The 23,342-nt window shown below is 50.8% G+C and overlaps 2 protein-coding genes and 1 long non-coding RNA gene across 18 annotated transcripts in view; 1 reads left to right on the forward strand and 2 right to left on the reverse strand.

Annotated features, from left to right (window-relative positions):
• The window catches only part of RNF24 (ring finger protein 24), a 30,679-nt gene extending 25,403 nt beyond the window's left edge, over positions 1-5,276 (forward strand). For 11 of the 15 annotated variants that reach the window (XM_051798279.1, XM_051798268.1, XM_051798272.1 and 8 more), the window contains 2 exons: positions 1,390-1,469; positions 3,270-5,276. In XM_051798279.1, coding sequence (XP_051654239.1) covers positions 1,390-1,469; positions 3,270-3,408 — 219 coding nt within the window. In that variant the 3' untranslated portion in view covers positions 3,409-5,276. The remainder of the gene's footprint in view (positions 1-1,389; positions 1,470-3,269) is intronic. The other 4 variants (XM_051798273.1, XM_051798276.1, XM_051798275.1 and 1 more) reach the window with 1 other exon arrangement.
• Positions 5,277-6,111: 835 nt separating this feature from the next.
• On the reverse strand, positions 6,112-22,613 carry PANK2 (pantothenate kinase 2). Of its 2 annotated transcripts, XM_051798228.1 has the most exons (7): positions 22,358-22,613; positions 13,930-14,282; positions 12,438-12,691; positions 11,363-11,539; positions 11,000-11,123; positions 9,518-9,643; positions 6,112-8,731 (listed from the first exon to the last, which is right to left on the reverse strand). In XM_051798228.1, exons 1-7 carry the CDS (start codon positions 22,557-22,559, stop codon positions 8,681-8,683), a joined length of 1,287 nt encoding a protein of 428 aa, XP_051654188.1. In that variant the 5' UTR covers positions 22,560-22,613; the 3' UTR covers positions 6,112-8,680. The 2 variants fall into 2 exon arrangements, with proteins under 2 accessions (XP_051654188.1, XP_051654189.1); XM_051798229.1 differs by lacking the exon at positions 22,358-22,613 and having other exon boundaries at positions 14,073-14,196.
• The window catches only part of LOC127475997 (uncharacterized), a 261,043-nt gene continuing 243,812 nt past the window's right edge, over positions 6,112-23,342 (reverse strand). Inside the window, exon 2 of the long non-coding RNA XR_007906454.1 lies at positions 6,112-6,863. This is a non-coding gene — a long non-coding RNA (uncharacterized LOC127475997). The remainder of the gene's footprint in view (positions 6,864-23,342) is intronic.

The following is a 23,342-nucleotide window of genomic DNA, read 5'->3' on the forward strand; positions in this document are numbered from 1 at the left end:
CATCTGCTCAGTGCCAGCTCCAGTTGTTTATAAGCCACTATTTATTTTACTTTAATTCCCTGGGCAGAGCCCATCCCACGTTTTATCCTCACCCTCCGCTCCCCACGGCCGGGGGGTAAATCCCAAGGGCCCCAGGGTTCCGAGCAGTCCCCGCTGGAGGCCCCTATTTCTGATCCCTTCCCTGCAATCGACCTGCAGTGCTTTTTTTTTTTGTCGGCAAACGGACTTCAAAGCACTTCCCAGGGTTGTAGGAGGGATTTGGGAATGTGCCAGAGTCGGGAACAGCAGCAGTAACGCTCCGTCCTGCTCCGTCCCTTCTCCTCTACGTCTCTTCCCAGCTCTCCGCAGCTCTCCCAGCTTTTGGGGAGGACAGGGAGTCTGTGGGGAAGGACATAGAGCAGCTCAGGCTCTTCCCTGGGGTTTGCAAAAGGCTGGAAGGGTTTTGCTCCAGAATATCCCTTTTTGGGCATTTGGATCCTGGCTTTTACAGTAAGTGTTTCTGGAAAGCAGAGCACGGGGTGGGAATTTTCCAACATGACGGGGCGGCCACCCGGAGCCCTGGGGGGGCCAGCCCTTCCCCCCATCTCTGGGTTTGGTTTTCCCCTTTTTCCATCATTCCGCCTCTCCCAGGCCCTGGGGGAGCTCGGGATGTGTGTGTTCCTTGGGGGATGGTCCCGGCAGCTGTGCCTGGCCCTTGTTGTGGACAGACACAGATCCCGGGCCGAGGGGGCTGGGAAAACCAGCCGGGAATACCCAAAATCTCCAGGAATATCCAAAATGAGTCACGACTAAGCAGGGAAGGAGTTTTCAGCTGAATCTTTTGCCTGCTGGGAAAACAGCCACCAGCTTTCCCAGCCCTGGGATAGATGCACCCTTTGCCTTTTCCTGTTCCTAGAGTTATCCCTGTGCATGCAGCTCGGGCCTGGGGACAGCAGCAGTGTCCATCCCCCTGCACCCTAAAAGCTCCTGGCACATCAAACACATCCCAGCTTCGTGGCTGTTGCTCTGGGAAGGCTCCAGGGTCCCTTCTGCCAGGAAAGGGAGACCCCAGGCTGAGCCTGGCCAGTAAAATTTGGGAAGGTTTTAGGGAGGATTTCACCCCTCTGATGCAGGTGGTGAGGCCCTGGCACAGGTTGCCCGGAGAAGCTGTGGCTGTCTCATCCCTGGAAGTGTCCAAGGCCAGGTTGGACGGGGCTTGGAGCAACCTGAGCTAGTGGAAGGTGTCCCTGCCCAAGGGGTGGGTGGGACTGGATGATCTTTAAGGTCTCTTCCAACCCAAACCATTCCATGGTTCTCTGATTTTGGCTGGTTCAGAGCCATCTGTGTATTTTTATGTGCAAACGTTGCTTCCTGCCCACTGACCTTCCCTCTGCATCCCAACCCTTCCAGATCTGCGCCGTGTGCCTGGAGGAGTTCAAGCCCAAGGACGAGCTGGGCATCTGTCCCTGCAAACATGCCTTCCACAGGAAGTAAGTGTGGGCACTGGGATTGGGAGTGGGGGGCTCCTGGCCTGAGGCCTCCTGGTGCTACTGCTCCTCCCCTGGGGGCTTTTTCCACCCCCATTCCAGGGGCAGGAATCACAGCCCCGTATTGAATGAATTAGAGCATGTGGAGCAGCAAAGATACAATCAATAGCTGGCAAAAGTGCTTCACATTTATATATATATTTTTAGGTATATGTGTATGTATATATAGACATATATACACACTTTACATATTCCAAGCTCTTCATGTCCCTTGTGTGTGTGTATTTACATCTATAAAATTTATATAAATTTATAAAATAGATCCCCAGAACCATGGTAACAGCTCCCCAGGGATCTGCAGGGACCATTTGGGCATCGCTCCAGGGTCTGAGGTTCAACTTGTGGGTTGCCCCATTCTGGGTCAGGAGTTGGCCTTGGTGATCCACATGGATCCCTTCCAGTTCAGTCTGTAATTCCATGAAAAATGTAAATATATATATTTTATATATGTGTGGTTTATATAAAGCAAACCCACTAAAATTTACATTACTACATAATAATGTTGTGTTTTATATAATAAAACTATATAATATATATGTTATATATTAATATATATACTATATATATTATATATATGTATTTGTTATCCAGTACTATGTAATATTCTATTATATATACATACATAATATACTATATAGAGAGTATATAGAATATATATACTATATATTCTATATATATGCATATATATGTACACACATATATACATAGTATATATACTATATATATTTATAGTATATAATATAGGTATATTTATAATAAGTTTGATATTATACATTTTTATATTTACTTATACATCATGTGTTTTTTATATTATTTTTATTTTATATTATTATCCATGTATTGTATGTTTTGTATATTTCTATATGTATATGTTATATATTATATAATTATATAATAGAATATATAACATGTAATAGTATTATAGTATATATAATTATTCACATATTTTATATTTTCATTAATTTATATATAAATTATATATCTGATTATGTATATTATTCATAGCTTATGTATAATTTCTATGTATATTTTTATGTATCATAGACATCTTTAGTGTATATATTTTATTTAATTTTTGTACGTGTATAAATTTTTATATCTATTTTATAAACATAAATTTTATATATATATATACATATACACATGTAAAATCTATCTACACAAAATCCATGTATTTATACACACACACACACACACACAAAAAAACCCAATAAAATATAAAGGCACCCAAATGGTGAATTAAAAATTGGAGGCAGCAGCAAAGCCCCAGGGGGAGGGGTCAGTGGGTTTTAGGGGGGGATTTTTGCAACCTCCCACTAATGCAGGTCTGTCCTCCCTATTCCACTTGTGTCCTCATTATTCCATGTGTGTCCCCGCTATTCCATATGTGTCCCCACTATTCCACGTGTATCCCCACTATTCCAGGTGTGTCCCCACTATTCCAGGTGTGATCCCACTACTCCAGGTGTGATCCCACTATTCCAGGTGTGATCCCACTATTCCATATGTGTCCCCACTATTCCAGGTGTGTCCCCACTATTCTATGTGTGTCCCCACTATTCCATGTGTGTCCCCACTACTCCAGGTGTGTCCCCACTATTCCATGTGTGTCCCCACTATTCCAGGTGTGATCCCCCTACTCCAGGTGTGATCCCACTACTCCAGGTGTGTCCCCACTATTCCAGGTGTGATCCCCCTACTCCAGGTGTCCCCACTAACGCCGGTGTCCCCCGTGTCCCGCAGGTGCCTCATCAAGTGGCTGGAGGTGCGGAAGGTGTGCCCGCTGTGTAACATGCCGGTGCTGCAGCTGGCACAGCTCCACGGGAAGCCGGATCCCAGCCCCCCCCAGGGCCCCCTGCCCGGGGCCCAGAACATCGTATAGTGCCCTCCGGGGCCGGGCCGGGGCCGCTCCCGCCCGCGGCACTCGGACACAGCCAAAGCACCGGGGACGCAGCCGGGGAGCCCCAAATCCCCACGGATGAAGGGCCTGACCCTCGAGCCCGGGCTCGGTTCCTCTGCCGGGGCGAGGAGGGGGCTCGGGATCCTCAGCACCACATCCTTCTTCCAGCACATCCCTTCTGCAGCGCCGCGGCCGCCGGGAAGCAGCGTGGTGGCACCTGGAATGCCTCCCTGGCACCTGGACGTCCTCCCCCAGCTCTCGGTGCCTCCCGCGCCCGCCGACGGTGCCCCAAACACTGGGGGGACCTTGGAGCACCACGGCCGGTTCCTGCTCCCTCCTCTTCGCCTTCGGTTCCTTTGCCTTTGCCATTCCCACCAGGAAATGGGGTCTGGCCCCCGGGATCGTGCTGCGGTTGGGTGCCCCCTCAGCGCCGGTGTCACCCCCGGGGGGCAGCGGGTGGTGGCTGTGTGGGGTCTCCTGGGTTTGGATTCCCCACCCGCCCTGCCTGGGGGTGGTTGTCCCCCTCCTCGGCTACCTCAGGAGTCCCTGGAATGGGCACCATCTTGGTGTCACCCAGTAGCAGTGAGAGCCATGGCATGGAGGGGGCAGGCAAAAATCCTGGCTTTTGGGATCATCCCATCGCTTCCAGCCTGGCCCTGGGGGTCTCTGGGCAGCCCCCCAAACCCACCATCCTCATGGTGGGGAGCTGGGCCACCCCCTCACCTCTCCAGCCACAGATCTGGGTGTCCCCCGCCATCCTCACAACTTGTATTCCCTGGATTTTGGGGAGGGGGGTGTCAGTATTACACGGCAGCGGCTTCCCCGGGTGCAGGGCTGGGGGTGCTCCGGGTGCCGTCCCCCCAATCCCGTAAATTCCTCCCAGGACTGTTTATGGAGCGTGGAGCCTCATAGACGTGTTTGTACACTACGGATTCTGCAGCAGAATATTTTTTAAAACATTCGCTGTTTTGGTTTATGGTTTGTTTTTTTTTTCCTCTTGTTCGTTTGGTTTTTTTGTAAGCTCTATTTTTGTATATTTAATTGCTATTTGGAAATTCTAATAATGCGTCTTTTTTGCTAATCACACTCTTCTTAAGGAAAGGAAAAAAAAACATACAAAAAAAAAAAACAAACCAAGAGTTCGCATGTGATTTGACTTGAAATGTAAATAAAAGCAGGTTTTGGAAGCGGGGGTGTGTTTGAGGGGGTCTGTCCCCCCATCCCTCATTCCTGTGTCACCACGGGGATGTCTCCAAAGGGAGTGGGACCCCAGAGGGGCTGGAAGAAGGGCTTGTTTGGGGTTGGGGATCCTGCTGTCCATGTCTCCCTGCCCCAGCACGTCCCTGTCCCCGTGCAGATCATCCCTCCCGGCCACTGCCGATGGGGACACCACTCCCTGAGGGCATCCCAAAATCCCCAGCCAAGGGAGATTTGGAGGGTTCCAGGCACGGCCTGGGCTTCCCTTCTTAGGAAGAGGATATTCTTCCATAAACCAACCTTCCCAGCCCAAATTCCGGCCCAGCTCCCTAAGGCCAAGCTCCCATAGGATTCGGGGATTCAGCTCCCAGCCTGTGTGCTCTGGGATCTCCTGGGATGCAGCTCAGAGCCACTCACCGCGTTCCATCCCTGCTCTTCCCCCAGGTGTGACCAGACGGGTGGAAAAATCCCCTTGGATTGTCCCCACGGGGGTGGTTGAGCTGGAGCCATCCCGGGGTGGGATCCCTGCAGGACCCTGGTGTGAGGAGGAAGCAGGAACCCCACCATGCCCTGTCCCGCTGTCCCTGTCCTGTCCCTGTCCCGCTGTCCCCAAACCCTGCCCGGCGCGGGGGGCTGCTGCCCTCTAGTGCCAGCTGCTTCCCGGCACCGCATCCCACCTGGACATCGCACAGGAACGGGGTGCTTTGGGTTGGAAGGGACCTTAAAGCCCTTCCAGTTTCAACCCCTGCCATGGGCAGGGTCACCTTCCACCAGCCCAGGTTGCTCCAAGCCCCATCCAACCTGGCCTTGGACACTTCCAGGGATCCAGGAGCAGCCACAGCTTCTCTGGGCAACCTGTGCCAGGGCCTCCCCACTCTCACAGGGGAGAATTTCTCCCTAAAAATCCTGTCTAAATCTACCCTTCTTCAACTTAAAGCCTTTCCTCCACTGTTCTCCTTCACCTTCTCCAAAAGAATCCTCAGGGACTGGCTGCCCTCCCAGCCATTTTGGGATGATGATCTTGCAGGATGATTCTTGCTGCTGGGACAAAGTCTGGATCTCACACCAAGCTGCACAAAACAGTTATTTTTGGTGCTTCCACCCCACAGCTCCTGCTCTGGCTTGATGCTGCACCTCCACCTCCAATCCCATCCGTATCATTCCTACATCAAAGGCCAAAGGGCCTCCAAAGCAACAATCAGCAAATATTTAATCAAACCCAAAAATGCTGCAATTTGCCCCAGAATAATGCTCTTAAGTTTTCCCCCCCCCCCTCTCCTTTAACATGCTCTGAAATACACCTGATTCCCAGAGCTTGGAACAGGCAGGGAGGGAAGAACAATCAAAGATTGCCAATGATTCTTTTCAATCAGGTTCTAAAACCCCAATTCCCCCAGCACATTCCTGCTCACTCCCACCAACGTCCGTCCCATTGCACTGGAGCTCCAAGAACGAGACAGGAAGCAAACAAGGGTTTCAAAGCATGTAAAAAAATAACTGTGATATTTTATTACAAGAAGAAAAAAACAAGCAGTTTACAAAAAAAAAAAAAAAAAGGACAAACACTATGCCAGGGGCTTTGGTGCTGGGATCAGACCGTGCTGGATGAAATCCAGAGAAAAAGGAGTTACATGAACACAGGAGAAGCCACGGGATGCTGTGCCCAGAGACACCAGTGCCTGAGGGCAGGGGTTGTGGTGGGTCAGGCTGTGGGATTGGTGCTGGGAACTCCTGCAGAGGTTTCCCAGCTCTCCACAGCCAAGGTCGTTCTGCCATCCCCAACCCTCAGCTCCTGCTTTAACAAAGCCCAGCCTTTCCCCCGTGTATCCCAAGGATTCACACCCTCCCCTCGCACCCAGCCCAGCCCAGCTGATACACCAAGGGGCCACACAGGTCCCAGGCACACAGACATGCCAAAAAGCCAAAGTTTTCCATGAGTTTTGGCCGTGGGGTGGGGGTGTGTGTGTGGGTGGGTGTGTGTGTGTGTGTGTGTGTGTGTGTGTGTGTGTGTGTGTGTGTGTCAGACTTTGTGTGGTACAGAAAGAGCCGAGCCTGGACACCCTTCAGGCAGCACCTGGGAAGTGGAGCTGTTTTTAATGCACTGAGTTTGGGCACCTCTTGTGTGATTTTGTAAGAAATGAAGAATAAATGAGAAAGTGAACAACTCACCCAGAGAAGCTGTGGCTGCCTCTGGATCCCTGGAAGTGTCCAAGGCCAGGTTGGACGGGGCTTGGAGCAACCTGGGCTAGTGGAAGGTGTCCCTGCCCGTGGCAGGGGGTGGAACTGGATGATCCTTAAGGTCCCTCCCAGCCCCAACCATCCCATGACCTGTATGATCCTGCTCCCAGCCCTCACCTCTGAAGCACCACATTATGGAATACAGAGCAGGACACAACCAAAACCTGTTACACTGCAGGAAAAGCAAATTTTCTTTCCCATCCAGCACAGATCACCTTCCATGTGAGCTCTGTGCTCTTTTCCCCCCATTTTACTGTTGTCAAATCCGTGGCTGTGTCCCAGATTCCAGCCCAGACTCAGGTGAGGTTTGGGAGATGCTCCACTCCATGTCCATGGCCTGAACTTACCCAGCAGAGCTGACAGGGGCACCACACTGATCTAACCAGCAAAGCAAACATTTCCTGAATCCAGAGTTTCTTCCCTTTCCAGAGGGAAGTACCACACAAGGATCCCATCTCGGGATGCAGCAATGGGCAGAGCTGGATGGGACTTACAAGCTCCCAGCCCTTCCACCTGGGCTCATGAGGGGTGTGGGGATCAGAGGAGCTGGAATTCAGCTTCTCTGGAAGGAAACCAGGATCTTAAAGTGTGTGTTGGAGTCAGGGTGACGGTCATTCCGATATCCTGGGATAAAGCCCGACAAGTGTGACCTGATGTGAAGGATCTGAACAGCTTCCCCTGCTCAGGGCAGGGCAGCTGCTCCATGGAGCTGCTCCCTGGGAAGCCAGAGCAGCTCCAAAGCCGTGTCTCCGTGAGTTCCCATCCTGAGGGAAGGCACAGATACCTCGTTGCTTTGAGAGAGCGTTTATTGAGCGTGCAGGATCCATCCCAACCCCCATCCCAAGGGTGCAGCTTCCACAGGGGTTCCACCTCGCTCGGGGGCTGTGTGGGAGCAGGCACAGGGAAAACTGGGAGCACAGCACGCACGTGGGAAGGGGGAGGATTCCCCAAAAACACCAGGAGTGCAGCCATTAATAAATGCAACGGGGAACATGACAGAGATCCGAGTGTGACCGAAGGAAGCGTCTCTTTGGTGGAGTTCTGTGCAGCCAAGTTTGGTAATGGAGGGAAAATCCCGAACAAACAAACAACAAATCCCACTGTTTCATCCTCAAATTTGCTTTTAGATCTCAAGGTTGGAGGCTGACAGGCAGACACCCCTAACACTGTCCCAAAGGGGCTGTGTAGGAGTGCTGGAGGCTGAAATGGGAATCCCCCCAAGGCACAGATCCGTGCTGTGCCGTACCCTCCATCCCTAGGACAGAGATAAGGACGTGTGGAACAGGAACAAAGCCTGGTTGCCAGCACAGGGTGTCCCACAGGCCACCATGGATCAAGTGCTCTGTAGGGAGTTACACAACAAGGCTAATGCTGATGCTCTTCCCTCTTCCCAGACCATTCCCGGCACATGGAGAACGCGACAGCTTTGACTGTGAACACAGAACTGTGACCTGGGCACTCGGCACTCTGAGGGATCCCGGCGGGAGGAGCAGAGTGCCCGTCCCCTGCTTTGTCACAGCCATTAAACACGGAGTAAACTACCTAAAAGGGGCAATTTCATGTGACTGAAATGCCCCACAGACCTTCCCATACACCCCCACATCCAGCCAGTGTTTCCCACGCACGTCCTTTGGAACAAACCTGCGCTGGCATCCCAGATGGATTTCAGCTCTCACAGACAAACACCCAGCCCTGGGCTGACCCCACAGGGCACCCCAGGGAACAGTCTGAGCAGGTGAAACGTGGGCTCAGTGACCTCCAAACCAGCAGCCCAGGGAGTGCCCCAAATCCGTGGGTCCAACACAGAGTCTGCAGGGGGTCAGGCGGAGTCCAGGAGTTCCAGGAGAGCACCGACCGCGCCGAAGTAACCCTGAGGAACAGCGGGAATATCACTGAGAACTCAGACGTGGACACACACCTGACACAACAGTCACAGCCACAGAATCATGGAATGGTTAGGGTTGGAAGGGACTTCAAAGATCAACCAGTTCCAACTCCCCCCTGCCATGGGAAGGGACACCTTCCACTAGCCCAGGTTGCTCCAAGTCCCGTCCAACCTGGTCTTGGACACTTCCAGGGATCCAGGGACAGCCACAGCTTCTCTGGGCTGGGCCAGGACCTCCCCACTCTCATAGCCAAGAATTCCTTCCCAATATTCCATCTAACCCTGCCCTCTGGCAGTGAAAGCCATTCCCCCTTGTCCTGTTCCTCCAGGCCCTCATCTAAAGTCCCTCTTCAGTCCTCTTGGAGCCCCTTTAGGCCCTGGAAGGTGTCCAAAGGTTTCCCTGGAGCCTCCTCTTCTCCAGGCTATTACACATACTGTGTATATAAAGGAAAGACAAAACTGCAGGTAGGTACACTATAAAATAAGAAATAAAATAAAATACAAAAATCTGACTTCAATGGTTGTATAAGGAAGCAGAGCTGCAAAACAGTTACACATCTAAACTGAGCAAATGGTTATACAGTTCACAGACAAGATGAAATTGGTGGCAAACAATTCCACTATAAGCAACTGGAACAATATCCCTGTTTTTCCTGACCCGACCCTGAGGACCTGCTGTGCTGTGGGTGTCACCAACAGCTCCACAGGGCTGCTTCCAGAGCATTCGCATTTTCCCATGAGAGGAAAGAGATTTTAAAAAAAAAATTTCACCTCATGTTCCAAGAAAAGTGCTTTTAACTGTCCCTTTGACCAGTAGTCCAGGGCATACGCCAGGAGCCTCATGGAGATGGTGTTGATCCGAAGGAAGTTGCCCACGAACACCACGCGGTTGATGTTCTGCAAGGGTTTAGGGGAAAAAAAGGGAGTATTAAGGCTAAATTCCTTTTTCTGCTTGTAGTGGTGAAAACCCCATGTGGGGAAGGGGCTGGAGCAGCAGGAGCAGCTGAGGGAGCTGGGGGGGCTCAGCCTGGAGAAAAGGAGGCTCAGGGGGGACCTTCTGGCTCTGCAACTCCCTGACAGGAGGGGGGAGCTGGGGGGGGTCGGGCTCTGCTCCCAGGGAACAAGGGACAGGAGGAGAGGGAACGGCCTCCAGCTGTGCCAGGGGAGGTTTAGGATGGATATTGGGAAAATTCCTTAATGGAAAGGGCTGTCCCCATCCGTGGAAGGATCTAAAATCCCTGTGGATGTGGCACTTGGGGACAGGGGTCAGTGGTGGCCTTGGCAGTGCTGGGGAACAGTTGGACTGGATGGTTTTAGAGGGCTTTTCCAACCTTAATGACTCTGTGATTGCATGAATTGTCTGCTGAAGGTGTTGGGCAGCATCTGCAGAACATTAAAAACACCCACAATTCTCTCAGAAAGCAAGGCCAGGTCACTTTAACCCAGGTTCTTCTTCACTGCCCAGAAATCCCCAGGCTGAACTACAGCTTTCCCAGCTCAGGAATGTGAACAGAATAGTTGATTTTGCTGTGAAATCCTTATACTGACTGGGAACACTGACCACAAAGTGCCATCTCCCCCTCTCCCCTGAACTCCTGCCTTTGACTCATCATTAAACAGCTGAGTGACTCTCTACTGTTAAACTAAAGGAAAAAAACTATTTGGAAGCCCATAACCAACACAATTCTGAAAGAAAGGAAAAGACCAACCAATATATTAGACTCAAGTCAGACTTTCAGTCTAACTTTAATCCCAAAATAGTTCTCCTGAGCCAAGCCATGAGCTTTGAAGTTGCTTGTTCTCCAACAAGAAAATAAGTCAGTTCAAGGCTGTTTAGGACACGTCTTGCATCATTTTATCAGCAAATGAAGGTAAAGAGACATCCAGGAGTCAGGAGGATGCCAGATCCCCTAGCTCATCCCGTGGGAGCAGGCTCAGGATGCAGTGCAGAGGATGTCTCTGTTCTTTCATAGCCCTGTACAATGCTGCTTGACATGAATGCAACAAGGCAGCACTGTAAAGAAGCTGAAAGCCCAAAGATACAGGAATGGCCGTGGGGTTGGTGGGGCTTGGCCAAGAAATCCAGAGCAACTCGTAAAAACAACACAGGGGAGACATCCAGCCTTCACATCCTCCACCCCTCCTTTCCTCCTCTCCCAGGGTTGTTCCTCAAACAAGAGGCATGCCCCTCAAACAGGCAGCAGCAGAGGTGATGTTCTAGTCAGGGAGGAAGGAAGAGATCCCCCAAAATACCTCGTTGAGCGCACACATCCGCGCTATAGAGCCGATGTTGTTGGTGATGGTGATTAAGGTGGCCCTGGCCAGGTCCTCCTTGCTGACAGACTCCCTCTTCTCCTTGCTCATCATGTTTCCAAAGCTGTAAAGACAGTTTTAGGGTTAAAGGTCCCATCAGAATTCCAGGAGATAACGGGAACTGCTAATGTAACCGAAGCAATTTATCTTGAAGGATTGATTCCTATGATTTCTAACTTTAAAAAGCGTTGCTATCAGTAACTCAGGATCTCTCAGGAATGGCTGTTCTCCTGAGCCACCTAAGTCCAGATTTTCATGCTTGCAGGACCTGCAGTGAAAATAAAATCCAGGGAGGTCGTTTACCTGGATGCCACAGCCCAGCCTGGCAACCCGAACCGCTCGTAGTCTCCCCCATAGATGTCCCGCACCAGTTTGTCCACTTTGGTGCTGTCCCCCTGGGATGCCATTTCCAGGGCCTCCTCAAAGGTGGAGCATCCTGTGAGAAGGCAGCAGAGACCAAAAAAGGTTCCCCCTCCGAGGCTGCAAGTAAAGCAGAATTAAAAAACTTCCTTTAAATCTGTTCCTTTCACATAATTTACAGCCTGCAAGGAATCCCCCACCAGCCTTCTGCACAGGCCATTGGTGCTAAACGAGACCTTAATTTTCTATTTCACACCATCCACTTTCTTCCCAGCACTCAGGAGATGTTAATCTTAAAATAAATATTAGTTCTGAGGGATAACTGGAGTGTCAGGGCAGAGCCATTCAAAATCTGGGGAAAAAACTTTGTTCACTTCATCATGTACAGATCCCAATAATGATCTATAGTAAGAGTAGGAACTGTACTGAGGGGCTTTACAATCATTATTATTACAATTGTTAATATTATATTATTTCTTCATTATTCATTATTATTGCTAACTTCCTGGGTCTTCAGGAAAGCTTAAAGCTACAGAAATATTTTGCTTTGCCTGGACACAAGAGCCACACCTTCAGGAAGGGCAAGAACTGGGGAATTACTGCTAAGTCATCATCTCTTCCACCAAAATCAGGCAAATTCTGGAAGTCAGGATGGAAATCTTGACTGCTTGGATCAAGGCTAAGAGTTGTTAAGATGATCACTGTATTTGGGATAATCCCAAACTAGGTGATCTAACCAAGCAGATCAGTAAAACCCTTAAATTCCTGCAGCAGGGCAACTGAAAAACCAGCTTTGACAGAGAATGGCTGCAGCAAAGACACCAAAACACAAAATCCAGATCCTCTCTTCCAGGAGGGATCTTTGCTGGCAGGGAGAAGGGACTGCAGTAAAAGCAGGAGCTTGGTCATTCCACACACCACCTTTACTGCAGTTTGTCCCCGAAAATGTGATTTACAAGGCAGGAACGTGTTCCAGACTCCAAAATAAAACTCCCTCTTTTCCCCCCTCAGCGCTCACCTGGTGCCCGTTACCCGTTTATAGTTTTCTTTGGAGTAGACAGCCAGAATGCTGACCCCTGAGCCAATGTTCACCAGGAGGAGAGGGTATGGATTCTCCAGGTTGAATGGGAGCTTCTGGCACCTCTCAGCATCCGTTGGGTTCTCAAAATAGTAACACTCTGAGTGTCCGTTGAATCCCACGGAGTCGATGTACAACACCCCTTTAATAAGGCAGTCGAGTTCATCGAGCTTACAAAGCTCAAGGTCACCCATCTGGTGGGAAGGAAAAAGAGGAATATTGAAGGAGCAGGGAGGGATGTGAAGGGCTTATGGTCAGGGCTGGAAAAATGCATTCACTGCCAGCTCAGTCCAAGCTATCTCCACGCTCCCTGCAGAGCCTGGGGAAGAACAGGTCACAGGAGAGCACGGGGAGTCCCAGCTATCCCAACCTTCTGGTGTGCAGGTGTGAAACAGGGAAAAAAAGACACCTGGATCCATAGATGGACACAAGAGAGAATCCCACAAACTCCCACAAGCCTGATTCAGGCCCTGACGCTGAGGCACTGGCATGAAAAGTCAGGAGAAGTGAGGAGGGGCTTCTTTGTTTGACCAAAATATCCAACAAAACCCATCCAAACAAACATCAAAAAAAAAGGTGAAGGAGTTACAAAATTATTTTCCCCTCATGCCACACTCTCAACTGCACAAAACTGGATATTAGGAAAAATTTCTCCACTCAAAGGGTTGTGCTGCCCAGGGCAGGGGTGGAGTCCCCATCCCTGGAGGGATTTAAAATCCCTGTGGATGTGGCACTTGGGAACAGGGGTTAGTGGTGGCCTTGGCAGTGCTGGGTTAAGGGTTGGACTTTTTGTGGTCTTAAGTGGTCTTAAGTGGTCTTAAAGGCCTTTTCCAACCTCAATGATTCCATGAAAAGCCCACTTATTTGCATTTTTCCAAGCCCTGATGAAACAAGTATTTATCACACGTGTTTTTCACCTGTGAACAAGGATCCAACCCAGAACGAAGCCACATGATGAAGTCAAACCCCAACTGTGAACTTCCTGACAGTTAAATTTACCCCCAAACCTGACTGAACTTCAACCATCTCATTCACACACAGGGTGTCAGAAATGAAACCAGGTGAGCAAAGAAAGAAAATAAAGCAGGCGAAAGACAGCAATGAGGAAAAAAAAAAATAACCCACGAGACCGAGACCAGCAGCAGCAGAGATTAAAACCAGAGAGGAAGATTTGTAAGCAAGAACATTGGTGAGCAATTAATTTAGAGTGACAGGACGTTACATGCACATGGGGGAAGAAAGCTCAGGGAAGAAAGTGTTTTAATTTGGACAATTCAACCTGACTCCTGACTGGAGTTAGGTGGGGGGAGACACATCCGAAATCAAGATTTAGAGGAGTTTTAAAGAGTCTGCAGAGGGAGTTTTCTAGTTCTAAGCCCTCAGAGAAACGTCACTACCAGATCCTAACGGTATAGAAGCCAAAAATGCCTACTGTGCGAAAGTCCTGCTCAAATTTGTACGCTCCACCTCCCGTGGCACATAAGGTAGTATGGAGGCTCGAGAAGTGCTTTTCGCTTCCCATTTGGATAAAAGCAGGCATGTCATGAGTAGGAAAGCGTATAAAGTGCAGATTGCCTTTACGTCCACACAGGGTAAGGTCCCTGAGCTCAAGGTGCACATCCCGAATGCCTGTGGAGCCATAGGCTACGTTGGATGTCAGGTATTTGCGGATGCTTTTGAGGTTTTCCACTTCTTCCTCTTCCTCTTCCGCCGTGATGTCCTTGGGTTCAAAGTAGACGAGTTTCACCAGGGTCCCTCCGATGTCCAGGCCAAACCAGGGAAAGACTAGAGAGAGAGGAGACAAAGGGAAAATGAAACAGGGTGTGGTGCTGCCATGGCACCAGCACCCTTCCAGTGGAAAGGCTGGAATTAGATGATCTTTAGGGTCCCTTCCTAACCAAAGCATTCCACGATGCTGTGAAAATAGTTATAAACTGAATTAACTCATGGAATTCTCCAGGGACCCGTGTGGTCTGTTTAGTTTCAAGTGGAAAGCAAAGACAGGAATGTTGGCAGCCTGAAATGTCTTTGACAGATTTCTCCAATGTTGAGCACAACTCCTGTTTGGAGATCCCTGGAGTCCAGGAGCTCTGAATATTTGCTGTACAACACTCAAAACACTGACACTGTCCCCCCCAGGATCTGACAGTATCCATAGCCCCCACCACCAGATCCTGCTGCAGGTTTAATCTCCAGCTCTTCCTCTTCCCAAGTTCTGAACTGGAGCCAGAGCCATGGATAACACCAGTGCTTTTACATCAAAGGGATGTACAAACGTTCCCTAATTACAACACGGAGCTGAGGTAGACAAGTAATCTAAGATGCCCCAGGGAGACAAAAACAAATGTCTAATTGGATTATTTTATTAGTCAAATTCCCCCATGGTACAAAATATGCATCAGTGTCAGGCCCAGCAACATTTGCAGCTGTGTTGGATAATGAGCTGCTTGGAAAAGATCAAGAGAAACCCCTGATCTGATGGAATCTGCGATTAGAGCTGGGAACTGGAACAGATTAATATCACTATTAATGAGCTGAAGGAGAGGCTGGAGCTAACGAGATGCACGGGCTCCACGGCAAAGGGAGAGATGCAGCCACATGTTCAGGCTCACAGCAGCAGGATTAAACCCTGACAGTGTGTTCCAGAAGGAAAAAAGGAATGCTTGGAAAATAAACCTGAATCGTAGAACCATGAAGTTTGGAAAAGCCCTCTGGGATCATCCAGCACTGCCAAGGCCACCACTAACTCATGTCCCCACGTGCCACATCCACAGGGATTTCAAACCCCTCCAGGGATGGGGACTCCAACACTGCCCTGGGCAGCTGTGCCAGGGCTGGACAACCCTTTCCATGAAGAGATTTTCCCAATATCCAAACCAAACCTCCCCTGGCACGGCTTGAGGCTATTTCCTCTCCTCCCATCCCTTATTCCCTGGGAGCAGAGCCCGACCCCCCCCCCCCCGGCTCCCCCCTCCTGTCAGGGAGTTGCAGAGCCAGAAGGTCCCCCCTGAGCCTCCTTTTCTCCAGGCTGAGCCCCCCAGCTCCCTCAGCTGCTTCTGCAGCTCCAGCCCCTTCCCCTGGGCACGCTCCAGCATTACCAACTGAAAGAAGGATCTGAAAGAAGGATCTTGCATTTTAGTATAACTCCTACAGGTCAGAGACAGGGGTGATAACACACTGCTGTTATTTGTGCACAATATGTTTGCTTATCTGCAGAGAGATACGGGTGGAACACAAAGAAGCCCTCGTTCCTCCCATCCTTTCCAGCGGGAATCCCTCGGGTCAGGCTCTTTGTGGAATGATCTTTGCACAGCCACCAGCCCAGCAGGCTTGAGGAGGACGTATTCCCTCCTCAGCAGGTTCACCTGGTGGCTGTACAGCCCATTCCAGAGCTTTCCAGCTCCCAGGAGCTGCTGGAGCCGGCAGCTCCCCACGGTATTTTTAACCCACGGAGTTATTTTTACATATTTCCATAGAGGCCACCCCCAACCGTCACCAAAGGAAATCTTGAAAGGAGATGCAGAGCTCTATTTTTGGAGACGCGTCCAAATCCCAATCACTCCCCATTACCGAGGCATTGACTTCAAACAAGAACAGACATAAAAATAACTTTTCGTGAATGAAAGGGAAAGGAATCTGAATGGCAGCCCAACAGAGGGAGAAAGCAAGAGCAATCCAAGGACTTTTACACGTGTAGATAGTGATAGGACAAGGGGTAATGACTGTAAGCTGAAAGAGAGTAGGTTTAGGTTGGATATTGGGAAGAAATTCTTCCCTGTGAGGGTGGGGAGGCCCTGGCACAGGCTGCCCAGAGAAGCTGTGGCTGCCCCACTCCTGGAAGCACACAAGCTAGCCTGGACCAGGCTTGCAGCAACCTGGGCTAGTGGAAGGTGTCCCTGCCCATGGCAGGGGTTGGAAGGACATGCTCTTTCAAATCCCTTCCAATGCAAACCATTCCATGGTTCTGTGATTTCTGGAACATATTTGTTCCTGTCTGGACATGCAATTTGATTTCTGCATTATGAAGCCTACATTAGATTTTTTTTTTTTTCAAAGCATCCCCACTGTTCTATTCAGACAACAACCTTCCCCCAAACTCACAAGGGTAAAACCAGGGAGTGAGCAGAGGATGGAACTCGGAGATGGCATCACTGAGGTGCAGCAGAAAAGACAAATATCCAAAAACCAAGGCACAGTGGCTCCATGAATCCACGTGCCTAGAAATGCCACAGGGGCTGCTCCATTACAGGCTAACAGGTTCCCGCTTCCCAGCACCCAGCTGGTGGCACATGATGGGTTCAGTAAAACATGTTTGTTTTAAAGCCTCTTGTGAAGCTCACACACCAAACTCCTACACTCAAACCTTCCAGATCTTAGGGCGAGCAGCAGCTGGGCCCATCAGTTTAGGAAGCTTCCTAGCCACAAAAAGAGGGAGCAGCTCCTTGGAAATTTCATCCCATCCTCAGTGCCATCGAGACCCTCCATTTTTTAATATCTATAAATACAGGTTCTATTTGGCTGTTGTCATAATGAGCAGAACACCAAGCGTGGGGTTAAACCAGCCAGTTATCCACAGCCTGTCCCACCAGAAACAGGGAAACAGGAATGGTGCCTGCAGAGCTGGCAGTAACTGCAGACAGGCTGGGCTCAGAGCTCACTACCCCCACTCAGCACCGGCCCCAAAAAGGATCTGACCCCCTGAGCTGGGATGGAACCTCTGACCGGGGCCGGCTCACACATCCCTGTGGGACCAGCTGGAAAGGCTCCACACGGAGCAGCTGGTGTTCTCCATCTGCCAGCGGATCGGCCGTACCTTCCCTAAGTCACCAGGGATAAATTCTGAAAGACAGCCTATTAAGGTAATTAACTCACACCAAATGATTGTTAATTATGGATCTCTCATTATATACATCCCAGCCACAGGTCAAGAATCCAAGGAAGCAGCGTGTGAGCTCAGAATTAAGTACTTCTGTCCCATCCTGCAAAGGATTCCCTGTGCAGTAACACCTGTCAGAGAACTCAAATAATCCAGGACAGGGACAAAACTTCCCTATAAACCTGTTTTTGTAGGAAAGGGGAGTGACACACAAACAAGAGGAGGAAATTATTTCAACGACATGGAGAACCATGTCATTTTTTTTTCCCTGACTCTTACAGGAAGTCAGACAACAGCAACATGGAGGGCAGCGACAGCTCTTCCATGTCTGAGAGCTAGAAAAATCCAAGGGAGGAAGGAGGAAGCTCTCCTGGATGAACGCCATCACCATCTGCTACTGAGATTTCTCTTAAAACACTGATTTTTTTTATTTTTTTTTCCCCAGCAGCTGAAAGCCATCCAGAGATCTCTCCCTTTTAATCCTCCGAAGCAATTTTTCCAAGAGAGCTGCCGCTGATCTCGAGGAGCAGCAGGAGAACTGGCGGCATCCCGGAGCCCCTGGGCGTCCCCGAGGCTGATTGTGCTCAGTCAGAAGGTTCTGCTGGAATAACCAGACAGCAGCTTTAATGGCCAAGGCAGGAAATGCAAATGCTGCCTCTCCCTCACCTCCTCCCTGCTGCTATTTGGAGCCCTCCTTGCTGGGGAAGAGCCTTGCAGGTCTCCTTTCCAAGCCAGGATGGGAAGCATGGCAAACCTGCAGGCTGGCATGGGAAGAGCATCATTGTCCAGCACCTCCTGGGAAGTGTTTAGTTGTTCACTGGGTGTTTGGGCATTTGCAAGAAAGGCAGGAAAGCCTCTGCTCTCAGCTCAAAACTTTCCACAGTCTTTCTCCTTAAAGAAACTCCCCGTTGCCCTGTTACGGGATGAGAGCCATGAATCCCACTCTCAACATTGGATAATACGTTGCCCAGAGAAGCTTGGATGTCCCATCCCTGGAAGTGCTCAAGGCCAGGCTGGACAGGGCTTGGAGCAACCTCTTCTGTGTGTAAGACAAAAATGAATCCAAGGTATTCAGTGGGAAAACATCAGGGGTACAAGGAATGTGACTTACGGGACCGGCAGAGTCCGTGGTACCGCTCAGCACATGGAATCGTGGGATGGTTTGGGATGGAAGGGACCTTGTGGATCATCTCACTCCACCCTCCTGCCATGGGCAAGGACACCTTCCACTCAGACACACAACAACGAGCCTTATTTTCACTTCCTTCCCTAAGGAAACACATCCCAACAGCAGCTATCAACTGTCTTGAAGACGGGGGTTTTTTTTCCCCAAGAAAAAAATTCTTCATCCTTTGGCCTGACAAAGCCTCAATTTCCCCGAGCACAGACAATTTTAAAAGCATCTCTCTATAAATATTTTCATATACACAGCTCTTTGTGTTAAAAACAGACCTTCTCCTCAGGGGCAGATCTACGGATACACATCAACAAACAAAAGGCCAGCAAAGTTGGGGAATCACAGCTCAGACTAAACAACCACAGAAAAGCTCAAGGAGACTTGTGTGCCCACAGCAAGAGCTGCCACCCTGCCCTCAAATCCCCTTTGCAGTCTGCAAGATCTTGGGGGCAAGAAAAAGAAAATGCCTTTATCTGATATGTAAATTACTTCATAAAATTGGACACTGTATAAATAAAAAAAAAACCCCTCAACAGACTTATTCTGGAAGCTGCAGAACTGTCAAGATGAAAGAGGTGATATAATTAAAGATCTCCATGGTGGATTTTCTTCACAAAACAAGCAGCTCAAGTTGTATTTCAGAGTGATCCTTAACTTCTGAGCCAATTATATCAGGAGCTAAAAAGATTAGCCCATGGAGCTGATGATTTAGTTGAGTATGTGACAGCACCTCTAGGCTTACTCTAAAATATTCAATATTATATTTTAATAGTGTTATACCAGGCTGGAAATTCTACAGCTGGGAAAAAAATACAATTAATTAGCATTTAATATAAAGTGACACTAAGTCTACATCTCCTCCCATTCCTAAAAATAGGCTCTGATAGGAATTCATATTTCTTACACCATTCCAAAAGGGAAAAAAGGTATTTAAAAAAAAATCAAAGTTTGAATTTTGAATGACAAAAGAGGTGTCAAAACAGCATTTTATTTGTACCTCTGCTTGGATACTGTTTACATTGAGAATTTAAAGCCATGTGTCCATTTTGTCTTTGCATGATTCTGACAGGAGATACTAAAACTTATTTAAAAAAAGGGATCAGTTGAAAGGAAAGAATACTTTTCCTTGGAGAACTAATGCCTGCCTGCACTAATAACCCTGTCAGGCTCCTCTTGCCAGCATAATACTCCAAAGCTTCAACAAATTTCCTCATTTTCAGGGACACTTCTCACTCCCTTCTGAGAGCAACAGTGTCCTTGACTTCTGCCCCTTCCGCCTGTGGCACATGGAAAATGCTGCAGGAAAGCTCTTCAGTTCCTGAAGTGCACCAAGAAACATTTCACAGAATCATGGAAGCCTTTAGGTTGGAAAAGACCTCCCAAGATCATCGAGTCCAGCCATTAACCCAGGCATCTTCACCACTAAACCATGTCCCCAAGTGCCGCATCCACATGACTGGGAATTCAAATTTCCAGGGGGTTTAAAAGCCCGAGGTGCATGAAGGCACACGACTGGGACATGGGCTGCACTTCTTATTTCGGGTCTATCCCAAACCCAGTCCCCCTTGGTCTCAGACCTTCCCTGATCTCCGCAGTGAAACAGCCCTGGCTGCACATCCCGGCACAGAGGGACGGCGAGGAAGGACGATCACGAGCCTGCTGAAATCCTTTCATTCCTGGGGAAGTGGGGGCTCATCTGCCAGGGCATCTGCCAGCACAGCCAGGCAAGACAAGCCTCAAGGTCACTGAGCCCGTTTGCCACATGCCAGCAGCAGACAAGTGCGAGCTTAAGTAGGACATTTTTGATCCCATGCCCATTAAGTGCTTTGCCTTCATTTCGGCTCGAGTCTTCCTTGAGGTGGGATCAAGCATTTTAACTCCAAAACGTGATTTACCCTGACACCAGGCATTGTCCCTGCTAAGGGACGCACATTTCTCTTCCAATTATCCCAAGAATCATTTAGGAAGGACAGGCTACATTGTAATCCCGAGTCACGCCACACTGACCTTCCAGACGGGATCCAAATCCTCTCTTGGAAGCTGCCAGAACACCTGTTTTCTTTAAAGCATCCCACACCACTCTCTGCATTTAACTCCACCACAACAAACCAGAACCTCAGTGGCCAACTTTAATCCATATTTTCCAGAGGAGACACAGAAACTGCCCTGAGCAAGGCAGAGGAGAATCATCACCTAACGCAGAGCTCTGAGTCCTCCCTCATTTTCGTACCAGACATCTCCTTCATGTCCCTGCAGCCTGCTAACCAGCAGGGCTCTAATTAACAGCCCCACAGATCCCTATTCCTATTTTTCACACTAAGACAGGGAAAAAGAGAGGCTTCCTTTTTTGCCAGCACCCAAAAAAAGAGCAAGAACACCATTAAAACTTCACACAGATACGTTAACAACAACGTCTCGGCATTGTCAGCCAGGAGACGAGATGTAGGAGAATCCTGATCCCTGTTTTCAGTCTGGATTCATTGCTCACATCCTCTTAATAGCTGTGCAGGTACTGAGGAATTACACTGACGCTGTTTCATTTTCAGGGAATGGCAGTTCCCTTCCAGGAGGAGGGAAGGGCTCCAGCGAAAGTCAAGGAACAATCGCTCGGTTCCTCCTCAAACATGGCTGAAGGCAGTGACAGCCACGGCACCTGCACGGCAGCTCCTGCTGCTCCCAAAATGAAGGCTGCCATCCATTTTGCAGTTTCCAATAGGACATTTAAAAACCTGGGTTTAGGGATGGTTTTTACCTCCTCACAAAGCTCGGTTGGTCTTCGCCCAACCCCTGCCAACCCCTTGGGGCTCTTCCCTCCCAAAAATGACACCATTCCCTATGCTCTCCATTTGCTTTCCCAGTTACCAGTCCAGCCCCACACCCTCATACCCTACCCCTCCGTCTGTCCTTCTGTGCCCTTCTCCTTGCCCTCTGTGTCACCAGTCACCTTCCCTCCCACTCAATTTGGGCATCTCAGCACCTGCTACAGCCCCATCCCATGTCCTGCCCCACCTTGCCAGGCACTGCCTCATCCTAAAACTCCCAGAGTGCCTGGAGCTCAGCTTGACCCACCCTCTGCCCCAACCTGCTGAGCCCATGTCACTGTCCCACTGTGTCCCCCCTGTGCTGTCCCAGAGTGGCCATGCCGTGCCCCTGCCACCACCCCACTGTGCTGTCCCCAAACTGGCCATGCTGGGGCCAAGTCATCACCCCACTACTACTGTGTCCCCCCGTACTGCCCCCAGTTAGTTATGTTGTGCCCATAACCATCAGCCCCCCTGCACTGTCCCCGCAGTGGTCATGGTGTTCCCATGCCACCACCCCACTGTGCTGTCCCCAAACTGGTCATGTTGGGCAAGTCATCACCCTACTGTGTCCCCACCGTGCTGTCCCCACACTGGTCATGTTGTGCCCATGTCACCACCACACTGAGTCCCCAAACTGGCCATGCCAGATAAGTCATCACCTCACCATGTTCCTACGGTGTCGTCCCCAGACTGGCCATGCTGTGCCCACGCCACTACCCCACTGTGCTGTCCCGAGGTTGCTCATGTCCCCATGCCACCCCCCCAAACTGGCCATGCTGGACAAGCCACCACTCCCCGGTGTCCCCACTGTGCTGTCCCCGCACCGGCCACGCCGTGTCCCTGCCACCAGCCCCCCGTGCTGTCCCAGTGTCCCCATCCCCACCCTTGCCGTCCCCCGCAGCCCCGCCCCTCGCTCATTACCACAGCCCCGCCCACCCAGCCCCAAGCCCCGCCCCTCGCCCCCTCCCGCTCCAACCCCCCCCCCCATTCCGCCCTCACTCACGCGGGCGGTTCTTGCGGACCGAGTCCCGCCGCTGCCGGCTCACGGACCCGCCGCGCTCGCGGGGCTGCGGCCCCGCCGCACCGTCCGCGCCGCCGCTGCTCCGCCGCCGCAGCTGAGGCGGCCCCGCGTCCGCTCCGCCGCCCCGCCGCCGCGGCTTCTTCTCCTCCTCCGCACCATCGCCGCAGCTGCGCGGCGGCTCCATGGGCAGCGCGGCCCGGCCCCATGGGCCGCCCGGCCCCGCTCCCGCTCCTGCCCCGCTCCCGCTCCGCCGCCGCCGCAGCCACCGCCCCCGGCGCGCCTGCGCCGCGCGGCCCCGCGGGGCGGGACACCCCGTGAGGCGCCCGCCAATCCGCGCCCCCCGCCGCGCGGAGCGACAGGCGGCTCCGCCAATGGGAGACGGGAATGGGGCGATGTCGGAGCACCCCGCGCTCGGCCGCGTATAGTGACAAGCGCGGCTGTCCAATGGGAAGCGTGCGCCAGCGGGGGCGGGTCGATATGCGGCAGCGCTGGCCTATGGGCTCCCTTTGGGACGAGATTGGCACAGCATCGGTCCAATGAGTGAGGGCGCTGCCTGGTCGGGGCGGGAGGAGGCGCGGTGATTGACATGCCCGATAACTATGGCAACGCGGGGGGCCGAGGGGAAGATCCGCAGTAGGCCCAGCTGGGCTTGGCCGCGCGCAGGGGGTGATTTGAATATGATTTGCATATGCAGATGACGAGGCAAATACAGATGCGGGGGGTCTGACACCCACCATGGCCTGAACCCCATTCCAACCCCCTGCCATGGGCACAGGCACCTTCCACTATCCCTGGTTGCTCCAAGCCCCATCCAACCCAACCTTGGACACTTCCAGGGATCCAGGGGCAGCCACAGCTTCTCGGAGCAACCTGTGCCAGGGCCTCACCACCCTTACAAGGAAGAGTTTCTCCCTGTTATCTCACAATCCACAGTGCCTCTTTATATCCCAACACAATTCCAATACTG

The sequence above is a fragment of the Manacus candei genome, unplaced genomic scaffold (genome assembly GCF_025592945.1).
Source record: "Manacus candei isolate 608988 ecotype Guabito, Panama unplaced genomic scaffold, ASM2559294v1 h1tg000048l, whole genome shotgun sequence".
Taxonomy (NCBI): domain Eukaryota; kingdom Metazoa; phylum Chordata; class Aves; order Passeriformes; family Pipridae; genus Manacus; species Manacus candei.